The following is a 19,194-nucleotide window of genomic DNA, read 5'->3' on the forward strand; positions in this document are numbered from 1 at the left end:
AGCCTACGTCGCTGTTAGGCTAATTCGCAAGCTTTTGTCTTGATGTAGGCTCTAGAGTGTTCGGTTTTTCCCTTGAATAGGTGGGATGATGTTTGGAACAAGGGCTCACCGGTGACTCTGTCATCTGGATTGATGGGAGCGTGGAGGTAGATAGACAGTCTTCCGATAGTATAAATAAATCAATATTCCAAACTCTTAGTAGAAATGAGTTGATTGTTGGATGCGGCTGCACGCAGAGGCGTACTTGAGACAAATACCTCCACAACGCCAGCACCGCGGCGCAGCTCTCCAGCAAAGCCTTCATACATTCTAAGACATCGTGACTGACTTACACAATGTATAGCACTCCATCAGACACTGATACAGCGACAGTGCATGTGCTCGTGACGCCCACCAGAATGTTCGTAAGCTCTTGCCCCCCTTTCACCTCCATTCACTTCGACTTATACACCGCTTCACTGCCGCCGGTCACGCAGCATTCAGGGCGCTTGGGGCCCACACCAATAATACGCGGTCACCGTCGCGTTCATATCTCACAATACCACCAGCGCCCCCGTCTTGCCGTCCGCTTCTCGCGAGTACGAGTACACCCATACAACATCTCCTGCGAACACCCATCACACCACCCCATTTCCGCCTCTATTATTAAGAAACAAGATGTTTGCATCAATTCTTACTGCCGATATGGCTTACAAGCGCACCTCCAGCGACCGCACCCTCGACTCCCGCATCTCCAAGACACACATCACCCGTGTGCACATCCATCCCGGCCACGAGCCGCATCCAGCAGTACGAACGACGAAGAAGCGCAACCAGGTACCTCGACGGATAGACATTCTACCCCCTCGCCTTACCAGCCCAAGCTCGATGCATAAACCCTTCGACGCTCGCTTCGCGCGACATAAGTCGAACTGGCGGTCTATAGCACACGGCTTTGTGGAGCATGAAAAGGAGAAGTTGAGGAGAGCGGAGGAAGACGAGATGGAGTGCGAATACGATACTATGGACCAACTAGCTGCGTTTGAGGCGAGCGGTGGGGTGTTTGGTAGTCCGCCTACATCTGCCGCGTCGTCACCGTCATCGTCTCCAAGCACCAATAGTTTTGGAAGCTCGGCAGCGTCTTGGGGCACCGCGTCGACCTTCAGTGCGAGTACGCTCGCCAGTTCGATGGCGTTACACCCCAGCGCGGCGTCCTACAGTGCTGCTACAAGCAGCTCAAGCACGAGCAACAGCGGTATGTCCTCGCCAGAGGTCGATATGGCAGACGCGCTGGAGGTGTTTAAAAGCCATGTCGCCGCCACGCCCACACTTCTCACAACTCCCACACCCACACCACCACCCTCGCAGCCGCCACAGCCCGTGACCACGGCCCCCATCGCCGCGGTCACCCCACCCCTATTCCCAGGCTTAGGCTACCTACCATCCAAACCCCTACCAACCCAAAAGGCGACGACAATAGCCAAACTCCCCTCCAAACCGCGCTCCACCACCCCCTCTCTACCCCCCAAATCCGCATCCAAACCCGACGTCGAGCTAGGCATGGGCTCTTTCTCCGCCTCAAAAATTACCTCCTCCTCTACCCTCGTCTCCGCGTTCAGTAACCCCCATTTCAAGACCTTCTTCGCCTCCGAAATAATCTCTCTTCAAACCCATCTGCAGTCCAACAAGGAAATTCGGGGCTCTGATCTCGTGTATCTTAATAGGTCGCTGAAGTGGGTCATCGATGCCGAGGAGGCAAAGTGGTTTAATCCCGACATTGACTTTGAGAGCGATGATGTGGCGGATTGGAGGGGGAAACTGAATGTTTTTATGGAGGTTTTGGGGGGTGTTGTTAGAGAGAGTGGGGATGGGGTGGCGAAGGATACGAAGGAGAGGATTGAGAAGGTGTTTGGGCTTTTTGCTGATGAGGAGGAGGTGAATGAGGGGTATAGAGAGGAGGCGGCACCGTGAGGTTTGTGGGCTACAATGGTGGGCGTGGCCGCCTGGAACGTGACTAGAACTCATGAGCATATATACAAGAGCATGATTTGCGCTTGAGAAGCTGCTGATCAGGGTGCGAGGAGGATACGAGGTGGCTGTGCGTTGCGAATGACAGCTTATGGAAAGCAACGTAGGCATGATGAGTAGTGATCAGGATGGAGGGTGGGAAGCCTGAGTAGATCGTAGCTGTCAGGGTGACAATCGCATCTTGCTGCTGCATTGATGTGTCTAGATATGTTAACGTCTACATTCTCAGTCGTACTCTTCCTTCTCCCCCTCGAGCAATATCTCGTGCCCATTCCCTTCTTTTACGCCCTGGGCAAGCACCCATCCCGCTATAGCTACGGCGGCCATACACCACCAGGCCAGCCCGATCATACCCATATCCAGCCCCCTTCCGAAGATCCAGGAGAAGAGTATTGGCCCCACGGTCCGGGTAAGACTAGATACCGACTGGCCAATACCATGAACGGTACCTAAGACCGATGGATGCGGACTGACGTTGTTTATGAGGATAGCCGTACAGGGCAGAGCGAATGTGCGAGCGAGGACTTGTATAAACAAAGCACATGTAATGGCGATCCATATCCACGGACCGCTGACACCATCGGGTGGGGGTGTCCAGCTGGGAACCAGACTCAGGAACGGAGCGGTCGTGTACATGACAGGAAAGAGTGCGAGGAAGATGCGGTAGCAGCCCACTGTACCTAGACGATGCGCAACCCTTGGATAGACGAATAGTTGCAAAGGTATGCCAATGACACCGATGATGGCAAGTGCTATACCGATACGCGCTGGTGGCATAGCAAGACCGCCCGTGAAGAATAGGCCGTGAGGTGTGAAACCAGGAGGATATGGGTGATGATGGTCGAAGCGAGGCGTAGAGAGATGAATAGTCCAGAGGCCGTTGAAGGTGCCAACGTGCATGGCAAGAACGCCGTGCGCGCAGAGCGTTGTGACGAGGTTGCGAGTCCAGATACGACGGAACGGTAGCTGTCGTCTAACGATAATCCTCGGCTTGTCAAAACTGGCAGATGATGGCGCATGTGCTGATGTTGGTGTAGGTCGTAGCTCAAAGTCATCATCCGGTACAGCGCTGTACCCATCTTCAGATGCGATGTTCTGGCGAAAGATCGTTCGACGTATCCAGCGGCCAACGCGGAGGCCTGGATCGGGCCTGTGCTTACAAAGTTCACCCGTTTCTTCAAGGAAGAAGAGGACAGCGAAGGATGATAGGCATAGGAAAACGGCGCTCGTGAGGTTGGGTAGGGCGTAAGGGTATCGCTTCATCCACTGTACGCCGTCTTTGCCACCGAAGGTTGAGTTGGGCCCGAACAGGGAAGGATAGCTGGCAAAGGGATCTGCTAGCACACCACCTGTTATTGTCAGTACGTTCTCCCATGTAGACTGCTTAAGTATTCGTACCCATTATAGGACCAACCAAGACACCGACGTTGAAGATCATAGGCAGGATTAGGAAGGCTCTACTCTGGTACTTCTTTTCCTTGATGATCTCACTGATCATAGTCCTCATCACACCAACATTGCCGTTCAGTATACCACCAAGACATCTAAAGGCCACTGCCATGGGGAAACTGCGCGAGAAGCCAAAGCCAATGATGCTAAGCATTGTACCAAGCAGCCCAAGATAGATTGTTCTCTTTCGGCCACCGTACTCTGCATCCGAAAAGCGCCCCCATAGCATGGCGGTCATGAATTGGGTCGCCGGAAATGCTGCGCCGATGATGCCAGCTTGGTACGAGATGGTCGACTCTGGGAGTGATGGATCGAAGGATTGGAGTTGGTAGTAGAGATATGCGCCTAGCGAGGTCTGAGTCAAAGGTTCGGAAAGACGAGCAAGCATCAGGACGAAGAGCTGGTCTTTGCGAGGCAATTCGCTCCATGATACTGGTTGGCTCTTAGGCTTGTCTTGTTCGACGTCGTCGATATCGGAAGACGTGGTGTTTGCCTGGGTGTCGACGTGCAGGTCACGCGACCCTATCTTCTTTTTCTTGAGCCCATCTCCATTGTCAGATGCTATTGGAGTGGTGCCAACACTTGCTGGTAGAGGTTCAGCATATTCCTTTCCGTGATTAGATCTCATAAGAATAGAGGGCGTGAGGTGACGATTCGTCCTGTAGCGAAGAAGTGATTTGGGGAGCGACGAAGAATGGGTACGCCATTATCGCTATCTCAGGACCGTTGTTAGCGCCCGGGACCAGAAATGTGCCGTCCCAAAGATTAGTGCTGCCATCTCATTGGTGAAGAGATGATGCGAGGTGCATTGGGTGGTCGCCTGCCTGGAGATGTCGGAGTTTAATGTTGCGTCGCCACTTCGCGGGGTAATCCCGGCAGATTATGTAAGCGCATCGCAAAACCCTTGTCGCGCGAGGGAAGAACGAAGTCGGCACCTGCATATAAACTGAAATGGACGCTACGGTACAAGCCCATGGCATACAACACCACATGCTCAGAAAAGATGCTCCTACGGTTTAGGCCGCCGAAATCTTCCATTCTTGTTTGATCATGATCTTTTGCGACTCCTGACTAGCAATTGATGCACGCTCCGCTCGCTGACCTCTCATGCAGTCCATCCTGGAGGGTGGGAGGGTCGACTTTCTGGAGCTCTCCTGACCCCTTAAACGGTCTAGTCTTGAGGGTGGGAGAGTATCTTCTTCAGAGTTCCCCTCGACTGTTGTGGTGACGTGTGCATCCGACGGCGTCAGCTTCAGCGCCGAGAATTTCGACCTCGATCTAGTACTCTTCGTGAGCGACTTGAGCTCATAGCTGCCGGACATCCCACTGCCTCCGCCCGTTGTTCCCTCACGCAAGTACCCTAGGGATACTCCTTGTGTCATGAATCCTTGGGTGAAGCCTTTGAGGAGCGGAGTTGTTGCGGATATGAGGTTGAACGAAAGAAGAACACTTTGCCAGGCGACGGTCGGGACGATGCGAATGGCTGGCTCACGGCTCTCTACGAATTTGGCATACGCGAGGAAGTGCATAAGAGCGAAGACAACGTTCCTGTACAGGTGTAAGTATCGTTGCCAGCTCGGGCTGGTGTTCATACGTACGGTATCCGCGTAAAGAAGGCCATCACAACGATAAATTTGCTTTTGATCGACATGAGAGACGAGTGGAAGCCTATTATCGGCAGAGCCATGATGATTACCTCGGTGATCATGTCACCGATAGTAATTGCTTTTAGCCAGGGAATCTAACAGGTCAGTGTTTGTGCAGAAGCATGTGTGGATCTCGGAAGAGAACATTGACGGGAAATGCTACCAAAGATGAGGCACTATCCACGCAAGCTAGTACAGCCTTTCGAAGGATACGGAGGTTAGACTCACTAAATTGACGCAATAATCGTCACCAGGCCTCGGTATGACGGTATCGACTGAACAATAGGTCGTGGTTGCAATGGCTCCAATCAGGCCCAACACCACTACGATGACCCCGGTACCAATCGCTAGTATGGAGACCTTGACGTTCCGAGCAAACACAGACCGGATGAGCATGAGGATAGAGACCTTCGAAAACCCGAGTGCGATGAATAGCAGGACCCGGCTCGTGTAGTAAAGCTGACAGTATCCAGAGTGTCAGCGCATATCAGCAGATTTGATAAAACGGAGGTAGAAAAGAGAACTTTGGCTAACCTCTTGTGTTTTAGATATCTGTGCATCTTCTAGGATGCTATACGACTTCCCGAGACCACTCTTCAGCGCTGAAAATAGGAAGGCCCACATGCTGAAGGCCAAAAGCTGTGTTGACGTCAGCTTCGGGCCATTCTGGTAAAGGCAGTAAAGGCGGGGGCTTCGCGACGCGTACATGTGCTACTACGACGACAAAGTCGTCCCAAGTATGCGCTCTCCATTTCGTGAAACCGAGACGGACTGCAAGTACCAGAATCGCATAAATCATGGAAAGAAGCGTGACAACCCAAAGGGTCGCGCCCTGATCGGTGGTGGTGATGCGGGCAAAGCGGTTGTCCGACGCCCTGGCCAGGAGCGAGGAACTGGATGAGTACGCCATCTGTCGCGTGAGGCCACACAGACTGGCAGAAAGACGTTATAAACGATCGCTACGTTGCGCACGACATGCAGTAATAAGGTTCTGGACACCGTTGGTCATTGGAAACATGTCGGGCCCCAAGGAACAGATCTTACCGTGTCACTCATGTCCCTCCATCACACTCGAGAACGTGAGGCGCAGGAGTGATCCCGAATACTGGGTCGGCTGCCTTGGCTCCTGATAGCCGCTATTCTCCGGATCTTTGTCTGCATTGGTCGCCAAGGGCTGGGATGCCGAGATGATGATACCCAGCATCCAATCCCGATCGATTCTTCCTCGTGCGCAACCGGCCGAGCACTGACCGAACCGTGCCGTGCCTGTATATAGAGAGCAACAAGTATGCAGTACGGCCCTACTGTACATACATAAAACGAAGAGCTCGGAATTCCCGCAGCCCGCTACCACCGGGTATTTGGGGCTGTACGGGAGACGGCGAGTCCATCATCAGATTCTCGGTGCTTCTCGCGTCAGAGAGTTACTGCGCGCAGTAGACAAGATCACGTTAATATGTATCTGGCTCGCTTCACTCGTGGAAGTATTAGTGAGCCGCATTGGCGTGGTCTGATTGTTAGCTCCCAACGCTGTCCTCGAGTTCTGACACGCGCGGCCAGCGGCCCGGGCTGACTCAAGCTTTTCCCTGCGCTAAAGGCCTGAAGTCTCCAGAAGTCCACCAGCCGTCCCGTCGGCGCCACTCACCCCACACCATCATTGAGAACGTTCATTTATTTCACATCTACCACTCCACTGTCTCCATCTTCGATCTTCGCATCGTATCTCTGGCTGCATTTCACGCATGGCAGTTTCACGCAGACGTTGCAGATCAACATGTCACTGTGTCATCATGCTTGCCTTCGCCAACGACGATGTTCCGATCCGGTTAAAGCTCCGCTGCAGGAGAAATGCGCAGTCGAGCAGCCATCCCACGCGTGGCTTCCCGACCCGTCGTGATCCTGGATCTTCGGCAGTTCTGCGGCGCAAGCCGGTCCTTCTGTGACTGCCATTTCTTTGCGCATAAGCGAAGAGCATCTAGATCCTACAATACGTGCTGCGGAGCGTATTGAACCTGTCCAGTGCGTCCAAAGAGTCCCACTGCCACATGAAAACCTGCGAACACGCGAACAAGCTCGTGGTATGCGCCAGGCCCCCGGTCTCCAATCTGATCCTCCAGATCCTTTGATTCCCAACATTACGTACCAGATACCCTGCAGTGTCTCCAAGCGAACGAGGCCGCTGAGCACGTTTGCTCCACCCAGCGCCACCCTCTCGAACGGGATAGTACGTCCCGCAGCAGACATCGGAACCACCCTGTCGAATTTCTTTTCTTCTGATTACTGGTTACCGACTACACTCCTCCATCTACTTGTGGCATGCACGCATCGCGACAATGAACGACAGCATGATGAAGGGTCCTTCGGAGGTGATCGACTCTCCCACCAGCATCGAGTTGGCGAACCAGACTGCCGTGGGTGAAAAGTATGGCACGCGTAGTGATGAGAGCGATATGGATCGCATGGGCAAGCTGCAGGAGTTGAGGGTATGTCCAAAACGCCCGCCGGAGAACTTCCGATATACTGACAAGAGATCAGCGGCAATTCAAGTTCTTGACTATCTTCGGTTTTGCTGTGCTCCTTGGCAGCACATGGGAATACGCATTGATGTATGGTACTCGCACTCGACAACGAAGAAAACCGCTGACATTGCTATAGTGGGATCGGAATCTCACTCTACAATGGAGGAGCTGCCGGTGGTATCTGGTTACTCGTCGTCGTCTGCTTCGGCATGTTCTTCGTCACCCTTTCATTGGCAGAGATGGTATCCATGTAAGTGAATGTGATTGATAATGTATCAATGCGTCTTGCTAACACGGATATAGGGCCCCAACAGCTGGTGGGCAATATCATTGGATATCGGAACTGGCTCCAAGGAAATATCAAAAGATACTCAGTTACATCACCGGTATGTTACCTCTGGTTGAACGCAGCATACATGGCGTACTGACCAATCACTTCAGGATGGCTGTGTGTTATCGCATGGCAAACAGGTATGGCTGGTACGGCCTTCGCGGTCGCCGACCAGTTCACAGCTCTGATCGTGCTGAACAAGCCATCCTATGTCATCCAAGGCTGGCATAGCACCCTTCTGTCCATCGCCATCACCACGTTCTCGATCCTGTGCAACACTATTCTCGTCAGGAAGCTTCCCCTGCTGGAAGGCTTCGGACTCGTTCTCCATGTGTTCGGATTCTTCGCCTTCGTCGTTGTACTCTGGGTCATGGGCGAGCGCTCAGATGTCACAACCACATGGACCCACTTCGAAGACCCCAGTGGCTGGGGTAACACTGGTCTCGCGACTCTCGTCGGTATTCTTGGTCCCATTCTTACTCTTGGAGACCCTGACTTGGCCGTCCATCTCGCTGAGGAAGTCAAAGACGCTGCGTGGGTCAGTCCTCGAGCCATGGTCTCCACGGCTGTCGTGAACTACTCACTGGCTTTCATCATGACTGTCACCGTCTTCTCCACTCTCGGGAATGACCTCGACACGCTTCTGGCCACCCCACTTGGCCAGCCATGGATCCAGATCTTGTTGAACGCGACGGGATCTATTGTAGCCACCAACATCCTGGTGGTACTCATCTGCTCATTGCTCATGTTCAGCTCGGTCAATCAGGTGACAGCTTCATCCCGTCAACTCTGGTCCTTCGCCCGTGATCAAGGTCTCCCATTTTCCAACTGGTTCGCTTACGTACGTTCATCCTTCCCGCTTCCTGATCCTTTCGCTAATCTTGACCCAGGTACCACCAGGCTGGGACATCCCCGTCAACTCCGTCATCGCAACCCTCGTAGGAACCGCGCTTCTGAGTTTGATCAACATCGGCTCCGCCATCGCCTTCAACATCGTCATCGCCCTTGGAGGTCTCGGTATCTTCACTGCCAACATCATCGTCATCGGCTGCATGATCAGGAAACGTGTTCTCGGAGAACCACTCCTTCCGTCCAAGTTCGACCTTGGCAAGGCGGGTCTTTACATCAACATCATCGCTATCACATATCTGTCTCTGGCTATCGTGTTGATCTGCTTCCCCGAGGTGCCAAACCCATCCTTGGCAGATATGAACTGGTCCATAGTCATGTTCGCGGTACTTGTTGTCTTTGCAATGGGTTACTATTACCTGATTGGAAAGGACAAGTACGACGGACCTGTCGAGTACGTCAAGCGTCAGTGAACGCTTCCAAAATTCTGGGGACATTGAATCTACCTAGCCCCGCAACCTTCATACCTATATCTTTGTACATATATACTTTCTACTCATCTAGACTTCTTTCCCAATCGAAAACCTCTCCAAAACAACTCCTGCATGCTAAAACGTTTCCATCGCTCAGTGGCGCCACGCCGCCGTACCCCCAACTTCAACACCCACCACGTAACCCCAGAATAAGCGCACGCGTATACCAGTATCGAAACCCAAATTATAAGAATGGTTAACCATACCAACCTACCCACTAAATCCAAAAGCACGTTATCGGATCCAATCGAGAAGTAAAGTCGTATCGCACGACCCATAAGCTCTACTCCAAGGCCTACCACGAAAACACGGATGCTTGCGTATATATCACGCTGAAACACCGGGTCCACGAACGTGAGGAAAGAAGCCTTGGTTAGCACATAAACGTGCTCGTCTGTGAGGGCGCCCTTAGCTAGCGCTTCCACGGCATACAGTGCGCGTCTGCGCCATCTGAGGGGGGTGAGAATCTCAAGGTGGAAGTCGTGGTGGTGGTCTAGGTGAGTTATCCATGTGGTATGCACCAACCAACGGAGGAACTTGACTTCAAGACTATCATCTGAGGCCGAGGCTTTCAGCGTGGGAGGGAGGTCGTGGGACCAGTAGGGACACGATTGAGGTGCGCGGTTGATCCATTCCGTGAAGCATGAGTGGCCGATGATGTGGTCGCAGGGATGGAGTTGGATTGCTTGGCAGCCTGAGGGGTCGTGTGGGGAGTAGGGTGTTTTGCAGATGAAGCATTCGGCTTCGGGGTCTGGGTTTGTGACTGTGGTGTAGGTGTATGTGTATTGGTCGTTGAAGACGTTGCTGAGGCGGTAGCGGGACATGATTGTGGGTTGCAAGGATGTCAGTGTTGATGGGTTGTGTGTGCAGTCGCGTCGTGGTAGTTGGTCAAGGCAACCTAGCTGGAGTTGTCGGGGTATGTGAGAGGGTAGTGTATCTGATCGATGATACGGGCATACACTGTGAATTACTGTGCTGAAAGCAGGTAAACCAGTGAATTGCATGCATGATTATGGTGAAAATTGGCGAAAGGTTTTCTGACTTGAAAGCTACTAGGGTATATCGATCTATCGTTGGGTGTGAATACCATTCATTATTCTATCAGTACACATACCCATAGGCCCCATTATGTCTTGAATGAACACAATCCTCGCAGTCAGATCCGCAGCATTCCCCTAGATGTCTAATACAGAGTAACCTCCGCGACCCATGCCAGTAACGGACCCAAGGAATGACAATCCACGTCCCCTGACTCTTGCCCAAATTCCGGATTCCACCCATGAACACGTCCAACCTGACCACCACGGCGAAGACCGCCAACGTCCGGTGCAAGCATTCTAGCAAAGCACATATTGGCTGACTGCTCCATGGAAGCCGGACCCTTGTGGCTGCCTGACTGACCCTGGGACACTGGATCATACTCGATGCACAAACCCTTTATGAGGTCCCGGTTCTCGCTATGATCATCCTGCACGACACGGTGATCTGTTATGAACGAGTCCGCTGACGAAGGTGATCCTGGAACATACTGCGCTAGATCGGTAGGATTGGGTTTCCAGGTGAGACTCTCTCCGTCCATGAGGAGCCAGATGAATCGTGGCTTGGGCTCATCGGCAGGAAAATACAGGGCTCGAAAGTGTTTTTCGCTTGGCCGGTTTTGAAAGTCCTTGAAAGTGCTGCAGATGGTATTATGCTGCGGCGCGTCTTCTTGTCGACATTTCTCGGAGCAGTAGCCGATATTGCCGCATCCAGTACATGTGGTAATCCATTTCTTCATGCATATGGCGCATCCGTCGACTTCATCGGTCTTAGCGTGGTCTTCGCTGTTGGATGTCATGTCACTCAGGGTTGTCTGTTGTTGGCTGGATGCGTAAGGAAGTCGATAGATATAGACCGACCAACGTTTGCTATCAGCGTCGCGTGACGAGCCGTGTGATGAATGTATCAGCTTGCTCGTCCAGCTAGGTCACCAAAAAGAGCTAAAAAGAGAGCAAAAGGGCAAAAAGAGAGGCATGAGTTTGAGAGTCGCCATTCCAGATCTGGGGCAAAAACGAGCGAAAGCATGCAACAGGCGTCTCGACGAGAAGCAATCTTGGTTAGGTTGGGTATCAATCAGCGTTTGTATTGGCGGCAAATGTGAACGTTCAGATCACGAATGCGGTGTCAGCCTTGGCAGGCAAACGCGAACCATGGTTCACAGATCATAGAGTCACATTCTATGATTTTTAAGTACTCAGCGGCTTCCAGTTCCTTTCATACATCCTACTCTACTCACTCATTTTTTATCCGCACTTGAAGACCCTATCGATCAATGTCCAACCGCCGTAACAACAACCGAACCGACGACTCGACAACGTCCGAGTTGTCAATATCAGACTCACTCAAAAGTCTGATTCTCAACACAGTCAATGCGACACGGGAGTTCTTCGAATTTACAGATGAGGATCAGCGCAACTCATCCCCTGAAGTTATACTTCGACGTATGTTGTCAACCAAGTCGGCGATATCAACGAATTCGTCTCTCGCTGAAGCAAACCAACGTGCTCGCGACGATGCAGCTCTCAAGAAGTTTTCCAACATCGGTCAAGGTCAATGTGGCACAATATTTGCCTTGAAAGGCACGACTCTGGTCGCCAAACTGCCCAACTCTTCGGGTAAAGAAGATGAGCTCTTCACCGACTTCCAAATGCACCGACTCGTATACGATGCTTTCGCAGTCTTCACGTCTCTCTGCAAGGACATCCATGTGCCTCAAGCAGAAGCATGGATTGACCCGCAGAGTACTGAATTCTGGAAGGATAACGCCGCCCTATTCCCTGCGGTCGTGAAGACGCCTAACTACGGTCTTTTATCGGAACGCATATGGCCTCTTCCCTTTCCAGTGCGCGAGGCCATTGTCGATGCATTATGCCCAAAGACAGTCAAGGACAACAAGAGCGACTTTCTCAAGCGGCCTGAAAACAAAGATTGTCTGGTACGACTGTACATGGGCAGACGCAACGATTCGCGCAAGATGGAAGCAAGGAACGTTCGACTTCGGAATTTCCCCCTCCATGTCGATGAGATGGAGCGTCTGCGTCTTGACACGCGCTCTTTTGCTATGACCATAGCAAAATCTCTGGCCGTTCTTCACTGGAAGGCTGGTGTAGATGCTAATGACGTGGAGTTTGTTCTGGGTAGTCGTCCACAGATCGCTGGCAAACCGACAGTAGAAGATGTGCTCACTGCCAACAAAGATACGGCAGCAGACTTGTACCTTACCGACTTCAACCACCGCACCTTATCCCTTTGGCTTCTGGACTTCAACCAATGCAAGCCTTTCGAGCATAGCGCAGCTGGGGTGAGCAAGCTGGTTGAGGCATTCTGGTTCAACGATCCCTACTATCCTCGTCCTATTGCCACCAACAAGGCTGATAAAGACCTCTGGGATGTGTTTCAGGCCCATTATCTGGAGATCAGCACAGAGCTCACCAATACCCCAGGGCCAAAGATGTTCATTGAAGCCGTGATAGCAAAGGGAAAAGCACGATCAGGTGGTAGCATGTTTGGTTAAGGGTGAGGATGTGGGAGTCGACTTGGCCGGTGGCCTGTTGGTGGTGGTGTTAGTGGGTTAGATGAGCATGATGGGAAGTTCTACCAGTCTGCAACAATATATTGCTGCTTGACGTAGTCCAAAGACTCAAGTATCTGAATCGAATCGGGCATAGGACAAAGAAAGCCGTGCCAGCAACAACTACACATCATGCGCGAGTTTGGCGAAGCCACTGATCATAGGTCTCTCATTCCGTCGTCACTAATACACTTAGCCCTACAACCCCATATGTACATCCCTCAACTCATCCACGCCGAAACTCCAACCCTCAGTTCTTGTCATCAGGACTGAAGTTAATCGACACGCCGTTGACACAGTGTCTCTCATCCTTGGGGTTACCGAACCGCTCGCCCTTGAAGATATGTCCCAAGTGACCCCCACAGTTATTGCAGACAATCTCCGTCCTCATCATGCCAAGACCGGGGTCAGGCTTCTGTCCAACAGCGCCAGGAACGGCATCCCAGAACGCGGGCCACCCGCAGCCAGAGTCGAACTTGTGGTTTGCCTTGTAGAGGGGCGCTTCGCAACCGGTACACTTGTAGACGCCGGCGTCAGGGTAGTGCTTGTCGAATTTGCTGGAGCCGGGCATTTCGGTGCCTTTCTTTCGGAGGATGCGGAATTGCTCTATCGTGGTGTTAGTGACTGTGCGCTGATCGTTGGGGCGAGTGTTAAATGTACCTGGCGATAGCTGTGCCTGCCACTCGCCCTCGGGCTTCTGGACAGGGTAGTTCGTGTTGTCCGCCATGCTGCTAGAAGATCCGAAAAGGGCGCCCAAGAAGGGGATATTTGGCATCGAACGGTATATGACAGCGCGCTGTGGCGTGTTGTAGATAGTGCGACCGAGCGTGCTAGCAGGACTCGATCGGATGAAAGCGCTTGTTGTGTTGGTGACCGTGTGGAAGGCGCGGAGGAATGTGGGGAAGGAAGGGAAGCGCATATGGATTCGTTTTATGGGAAGGTGGTGGTCGTTGTTATGGTGGAGTATTTGTTCGTCGGCGGATTGGAGATGATGCGGAGGGGTGGCGGAGAGCTTCCGCCACCGAAGCTTTGACAAATCGAGTACATGGCGTCATCAATGTCGCGCGCCATCAACACCATCTTTCTTGCGACATCGTGATTAACGCGACTTCATACCTCCCTGGGTAGAGTCTCTTATCGTGTCTGATTTCGGATCTAATATCTTGTGAAGCCTGAGATCATGCTGGGTCGACTTGTTGCCGCAACTCGGGGTTCTCGGCGCGCCCATGACGGCCTATCATCGCATATGTTTCTTTCGCATTCGGGTGTTCGGCACTGCCAGGTGGCAGGATGCATCGATGATACGATGCTGACTGCAGATGTGGGCCAAGGCTGACTACAACTCGCTAACATGTATTGTGAACGTTGTGCTGCACGCCTGAGCATCGTCAGATTGCTGTATCCTGCGAACAGTCCACGTACCTCAAACCTTACACACGCTGGCATTGTGCGTGTTGGCCGCCCACGACATGGATTCTAAGGAAAGCGAGCAGGCGAAGGAGATCGTGGCATCGACCCCAACATCATCGAGCACGAATCCGAGTCCAGACCCAGACCAACCAACATTCTACGACCCCAAGCCTTCACGTAAGCCACCGCCGCAACATGGCAAAACCGCAACTGGAGCACCCATCAATCCGCAGACTGCTTCTGCGCTCGCACAATCGCGTCACAAAGGCAGTGGCGTCCCGGCATCAACCCTCGCCGCCCTCATGGCAGAGCCCGAGCCTGAGCCGGAGAACAAAGAGAAGAGATCGCTGCGCGAGCGGTGGAAAGAATGGAAGGAGAGAAAATCGTATGACAAGAAGGACGAAGAATTGGTATGGCAGGTGCGCGGAAGCTCCACGCAATGGAATGTTTTTGGTTCACCTGTGAGCGAGGGGAAGATAGAGAAGGGTAGGAGTTGGAAATAAGCGTATCCACTAGGAGCAATCTTGGTAAGTCGTCTTAAATGAGTGAGGGGAGGCAGATGCTAACGAGAGGATGTAGGTGGGGTAGAAGCCGAATGATTAGAGCAGGAACCATGATGGCCGATGGTACATCATCGCTCCTTCCTCAACACACAACTTCCTGTCTACGAAATCATCATCCCGCTTTCCTTTCCTCAAATTACAACGTCACGACCCCACATCCCACCAAATCCCTTTACTTGAACTGCCCCTCAACATCCCCCATAGTCCCCATCGCCATCTCAACCGCCCTCTTCGTCGCCCCATCCAAATCCTCCCTCTCCATCCCCAACACCCCATTATCCACACCCCCCTTACTCTCATAATCAGCCCCCTCACTCCTCCAAACCCCCGCATAAAGCGCCTTCGCAAACCCCAACATCTTCCCCTCTCCCAACTCCCTCATCCCATCCCCAAACCTCTTCTCCACATCCTCATACCTAATCGTCCAATCCGAATCACGCGTCCGCAGCACCCGGTGTAAACTATCCAAGATATCGCGTTGGGACACCAGGAAAGAGGAAATGTAAACACCCTTGTTCGTCCACTTCTCCAGTGCCACACCATCGGTGCCATCTTGACGATGCACGGGAAGAGACAACAACCCCGCAACAGCCCTCCCACAAGCCTCCCACGTACTCACATTAACCTTCTTCATCCCGTCTCCATACATCGTCACGCTCCTATCGCGGATCCGGAAGCCAAACCACGGTTCCCCCATTGCGAGACTGAATTCGTACCAGAAGCCGCATACAAGAGCTGTGTAATCGAGTCCGGGTGTGCTTTTCACATCGTCAATGTAGCGCTCGAAGTTGGCAGGAAGTTCAGCTTTGCGACTGAGTGCGCGATCACCGATGCCGTAGCCGAAGTAGTTGGGCATGATCCAGCGGATTTTAGCGGCGGCGGCACAGGACACGATACGGGGGTGGAGAGTCGGTGGGGCGCGGGCGGAGAGGGTTATGATGAGGAAGTCGTGGTTGGAGAGGGCGGCGGTGAGGGCTGTGTTGTTGTCGTAGTCGACTTTAACGACGGTGAGGTTGGGGTTAGTGGGGAGCGTGCCGGTGCTGGCATGTCGGGTTAGAGCTGTGACCTGGTGTTTGCCCGTACCAAGGAGGTGGGTGAGGATGTGGGAGCCGACTTGTCCGGTGCCCTGATGGTGTTAGTGGGATGGATGGAGGATGGGATGTGGAGGGACGTACGCCGATGAGGGCGACTTTGCGGATGTGCGTTGGTTCTTGCGTTGAGGAAGACATTGAAGATTGAATTTGATGCTTGCAAAATTATGTTGATGCAAGAGGACGATATCTCTTTGACTGAGTTGGCAGAAGGAGTTGATAGGCGCTTTGTAGTTTACAATCGCTGTCTGCTGCCTATCTTTATACCTGATCCCATCCACGTCAACAACCCAGCTACACATGAAGCCACGAACACTTTCGGGAGAACGCTAACCTCACGTCGTATACCAGACTGACCTCAAGCCACAAAAGTCTCACGTCCCCCCGATCTTGTCAGCCAGTATAAGCTAAATCCGCTTAACGCCGAGACTATGCAAAGAGCCACGCTGAAGCTACATCAAATCACATTCATTATATCCCTAGCTTTGTCTAAGAAGTCTTGTTTGGAAGTGAAGTGGCGCTGGGCTGTTCAATTTACAGTTTGACACTGGTGATGCGAAGAGTGCGAATGCTGTCCTACACCTACGATACAGCGAATGAGACGATGGCATTATTGGACGAATAGAAACCAAATCCGAGGATAAGGCACAGCAAGATGTTTGACAACCTTGTTTGCGATCACAACACGTAGTGGTTGCGATGATGTAAGACGCGACAATTCCCATCGGACAATCGGTGGCAACCACCCACCGACCTTACACACATCCTCCCGACCGCTCTACAAACCTCATACAAGTCCATACCTATTGACCCGCGTCCGATCTGATAGATAGCGACTGAATCCCCCGTCTCACAACAACGCTGGTTATACGGTACAACCTTCTCCCGCAGCCTACACCACGTATCGATCAACGTACACCCCCCCGTATAACTCCAACTAAATCAACGCGTCCCTCTCTAATAACTACCAACAACATTCTCAATCTCAATACTAGGCTGAATCCACGGCACAACCTTCGTCCTAACCATAGTCCTCTGCTCAAACGCATACGCAAACCCAATCAGACTCTCCTCACTCCACAGCGCACCCGCAAAAGAGATACCGAACGGGATATTCGGCGCTGTAGCATTCAAATCACCGCGTGAGTTCGTGACAACCGTTGTATTGGGCGGCAGCGCACCGAGCGGAACAGTAACAATAGGACCGCCGATGATAGCGGAAATACCAGATGCAGAGCGCGAAGGGACGACGACGGCGTCAAGGTTGTATGTAGATAGTGCGCCGAGGAGACCGCCTTCGCCACCGAGGTAGAGGTCTTCTTGGTAGGCTTCCCAGAATTCTATGTCGGTGTTTGAAAAGTTTTGGGACTGCGCGATGGAGCTGTCGAAGTCTGCTGTGTCTCTGTCGGGGTAGTCCTCCGCGGGGAAGTTTTGCGTGAAGTTCCGGACGTCTTCTAGACTGTGGACGTCGTTGGGATTGTATGTGAGTTGTTCAAGGTAGTGCGCTAGGTTGGGGACGAAGTCGCCGTCGAGAACGATGCCTTCGGCGTTGGATTCGAGGTACTGGTCCCAGGCGGTGTAGTTGGTGTTGTCGACGATGACTGCGCCGGCGGAGCGGAGGACGTCGAGAGCAGCTGTGAAGGCAGCGTAGATGGGCGCGGATTGGGGACTGGGCGTGCCGATGGCGTTGCGCGGTACTCCTATGCGCTTTCCTTCTAGAGCATCCAGAGTGCATGCAGCAACGTAGTCGGGCTTGGTAGCGTTAGTTGCGTTGCTCGCCCAGGGAATGGCAGATGTGTAGTTATCGTAACTGTCGGGTCCAGAGATGGCTTGGAGAATGTAGGCTGCATCTTTGACTGTGCGGGCCATTGGACCAACGGTGTCTTGGTGCTCAGAGATCGGGATGACAAGTGCTCTGCTTGTAAGTCCGACAGTAGGCTTGATGCCGACAACGTTGTTAAGTTGGCTGGGAGAGATGATGGATCCATCTGTCTCTGAGCCCAGTGTTCCAAAGGCAAGGCCGAGACTAGCAGCGACACCGCTACCACTACTGCTGCCACTTGGGTCTTGACCGGGGTAATACGCGCCATAGGTCTGACCACCTCGAGCAGTCCATCCGTTCGAAGAGTTCGAAGATCGATAGTTAGCCCATTGCGAGAGATTGGCCTTGCCGAGGATGATGGCACCAGCTTCCCTCAGTTTTGCAGCGACCGTCGCATCACGTGGGACTTTGGCACCCATCAGTGACCAAGATCCAGCAGTGTTGTTCATTTCGTCAGCGGTAGCGATATTATCCTTGATAAGAATCGGGAGTCCATGGAGAGGGCTGCATTCAGTTAGCGAAGGATCATGCAGATTCTTGCAGCACAACTTACCCACGAAGCTTTCCACAAGCTCGCTCCTCGTCCAACTCTTTTGCGATCGTCCAGGCATCTGGATTGATCTCCAATACTGCATGCAGAGTCTTGTTGACTTCGATGATGCGTCCCACATAAGCCTACACTATGTCAGCGATGCAGTCCAAGGTAGATCCATGCCTACACATGTTGGCGAGAAAACCGGAACCCTACCTGAACTAAATCCAAACTTGTAAAGTCACCAGCCTCAAGACCAGCAGCCAAGTCGTCTGCGGTAGCGTCCAGCAACAGAGGCAATTGAGGTGTGGTGACGTTGTACTGTGCGTACACAATCGTCGTAAGTGGCGCAAAAGCCACAAAGACCTTTGTTAGAAACCACGCCGATACCATGATGACGGTTGCGAATGCTACCGTTCGGTAGGAGAGTGACGAGTGGATGCGGTATCGAGCAAGAGCTGCTCCATTACTGTGTACGATATCATGTGTCTTATAGTCATGCTTCCCGTGGTGACCCGAGAAGGACTGCCGCCGTGCACCCATGTCTGACCGGGATCATGCTGCGCGCGCGTCTTCCCCGCGGTGCAAATGCAAATTCGATCCTGGAAGTGTATCGATCTGCATGATAAGGAATACAGATATGCGGTGTCACCCTCCAATTTGTGCCCGTTGTTGCGAGGTAATGGCAGGCATGCAGGTACTGTTCATCTGATTGACTCGCCACACCCTGGTACCTGATCAGCGCAATACACCGTAGTCACCCGAGCAGGATACTCGAGCAGTCCGTAAGCCCGTTTTTCTCACTCAGCCATTTCTCAATATTACAAACATC

At 52.6% G+C, this 19,194-nt stretch overlaps 8 protein-coding genes across 8 annotated transcripts; 4 read left to right on the forward strand and 4 right to left on the reverse strand.

Annotated features, from left to right (window-relative positions):
- Window positions 1–657: 657 nt before the first annotated feature.
- J4E93_009770 (uncharacterized protein) lies at window positions 658–1,950 on the forward strand (the record flags this gene model as incomplete). Its single annotated transcript, XM_049347659.1, has 1 exon — window positions 658–1,950. One exon carries the CDS (start codon window positions 658–660, stop codon window positions 1,948–1,950), a length of 1,293 nt encoding a protein of 430 aa, XP_049195160.1.
- A 282-nt stretch (window positions 1,951–2,232) lies between these two features.
- On the reverse strand, window positions 2,233–4,084 carry J4E93_009771 (uncharacterized protein; the record flags this gene model as incomplete). The annotated part of the gene is made up of 2 exons (XM_049347660.1): window positions 2,233–3,356; window positions 3,406–4,084. 2 exons carry the CDS (start codon window positions 4,082–4,084, stop codon window positions 2,233–2,235), a joined length of 1,803 nt encoding a protein of 600 aa, XP_049195161.1.
- Window positions 4,085–7,435: 3,351 nt separating this feature from the next.
- On the forward strand, window positions 7,436–9,274 carry J4E93_009772 (uncharacterized protein; the record flags this gene model as incomplete). Its single annotated transcript, XM_049347661.1, has 6 exons — window positions 7,436–7,585; window positions 7,638–7,708; window positions 7,758–7,871; window positions 7,925–8,007; window positions 8,063–8,793; window positions 8,843–9,274. The coding sequence occupies 6 exons, from the start codon at window positions 7,436–7,438 to the stop codon at window positions 9,272–9,274; spliced, it is 1,581 nt and encodes a 526-aa protein (XP_049195162.1).
- Window positions 9,275–11,645: 2,371 nt separating this feature from the next.
- J4E93_009773 (uncharacterized protein) lies at window positions 11,646–12,887 on the forward strand (the record flags this gene model as incomplete). The annotated part of the gene is made up of 1 exon (XM_049347662.1): window positions 11,646–12,887. One exon carries the CDS (start codon window positions 11,646–11,648, stop codon window positions 12,885–12,887), a length of 1,242 nt encoding a protein of 413 aa, XP_049195163.1.
- A 307-nt stretch (window positions 12,888–13,194) lies between these two features.
- MSRB5 (Peptide methionine sulfoxide reductase B5) lies at window positions 13,195–13,863 on the reverse strand (the record flags this gene model as incomplete). The annotated part of the gene is made up of 2 exons (XM_049347663.1): window positions 13,195–13,550; window positions 13,605–13,863. The coding sequence occupies 2 exons, from the start codon at window positions 13,861–13,863 to the stop codon at window positions 13,195–13,197; spliced, it is 615 nt and encodes a 204-aa protein (XP_049195164.1).
- A 550-nt stretch (window positions 13,864–14,413) lies between these two features.
- Window positions 14,414–14,857, forward strand: J4E93_009775 (uncharacterized protein; the record flags this gene model as incomplete). Its single annotated transcript, XM_049347664.1, has 1 exon — window positions 14,414–14,857. One exon carries the CDS (start codon window positions 14,414–14,416, stop codon window positions 14,855–14,857), a length of 444 nt encoding a protein of 147 aa, XP_049195165.1.
- Window positions 14,858–15,351: 494 nt separating this feature from the next.
- J4E93_009776 (uncharacterized protein) lies at window positions 15,352–16,146 on the reverse strand (the record flags this gene model as incomplete). Its single annotated transcript, XM_049347665.1, has 3 exons — window positions 15,352–15,378; window positions 15,537–16,043; window positions 16,093–16,146. 3 exons carry the CDS (start codon window positions 16,144–16,146, stop codon window positions 15,352–15,354), a joined length of 588 nt encoding a protein of 195 aa, XP_049195166.1.
- Window positions 16,147–16,965: 819 nt separating this feature from the next.
- J4E93_009777 (uncharacterized protein) lies at window positions 16,966–18,755 on the reverse strand (the record flags this gene model as incomplete). The annotated part of the gene is made up of 3 exons (XM_049347666.1): window positions 16,966–18,334; window positions 18,384–18,505; window positions 18,579–18,755. 3 exons carry the CDS (start codon window positions 18,753–18,755, stop codon window positions 16,966–16,968), a joined length of 1,668 nt encoding a protein of 555 aa, XP_049195167.1.
- Window positions 18,756–19,194: the final 439 nt, after the last annotated feature.

This window comes from Alternaria ventricosa (genome assembly GCF_023758065.1).
Source record: "Alternaria ventricosa strain BMP 2768 chromosome Unknown scaffold_24, whole genome shotgun sequence".
In the NCBI taxonomy this organism is placed as follows: Eukaryota; Fungi; Ascomycota; class Dothideomycetes; order Pleosporales; family Pleosporaceae; genus Alternaria; species Alternaria ventricosa.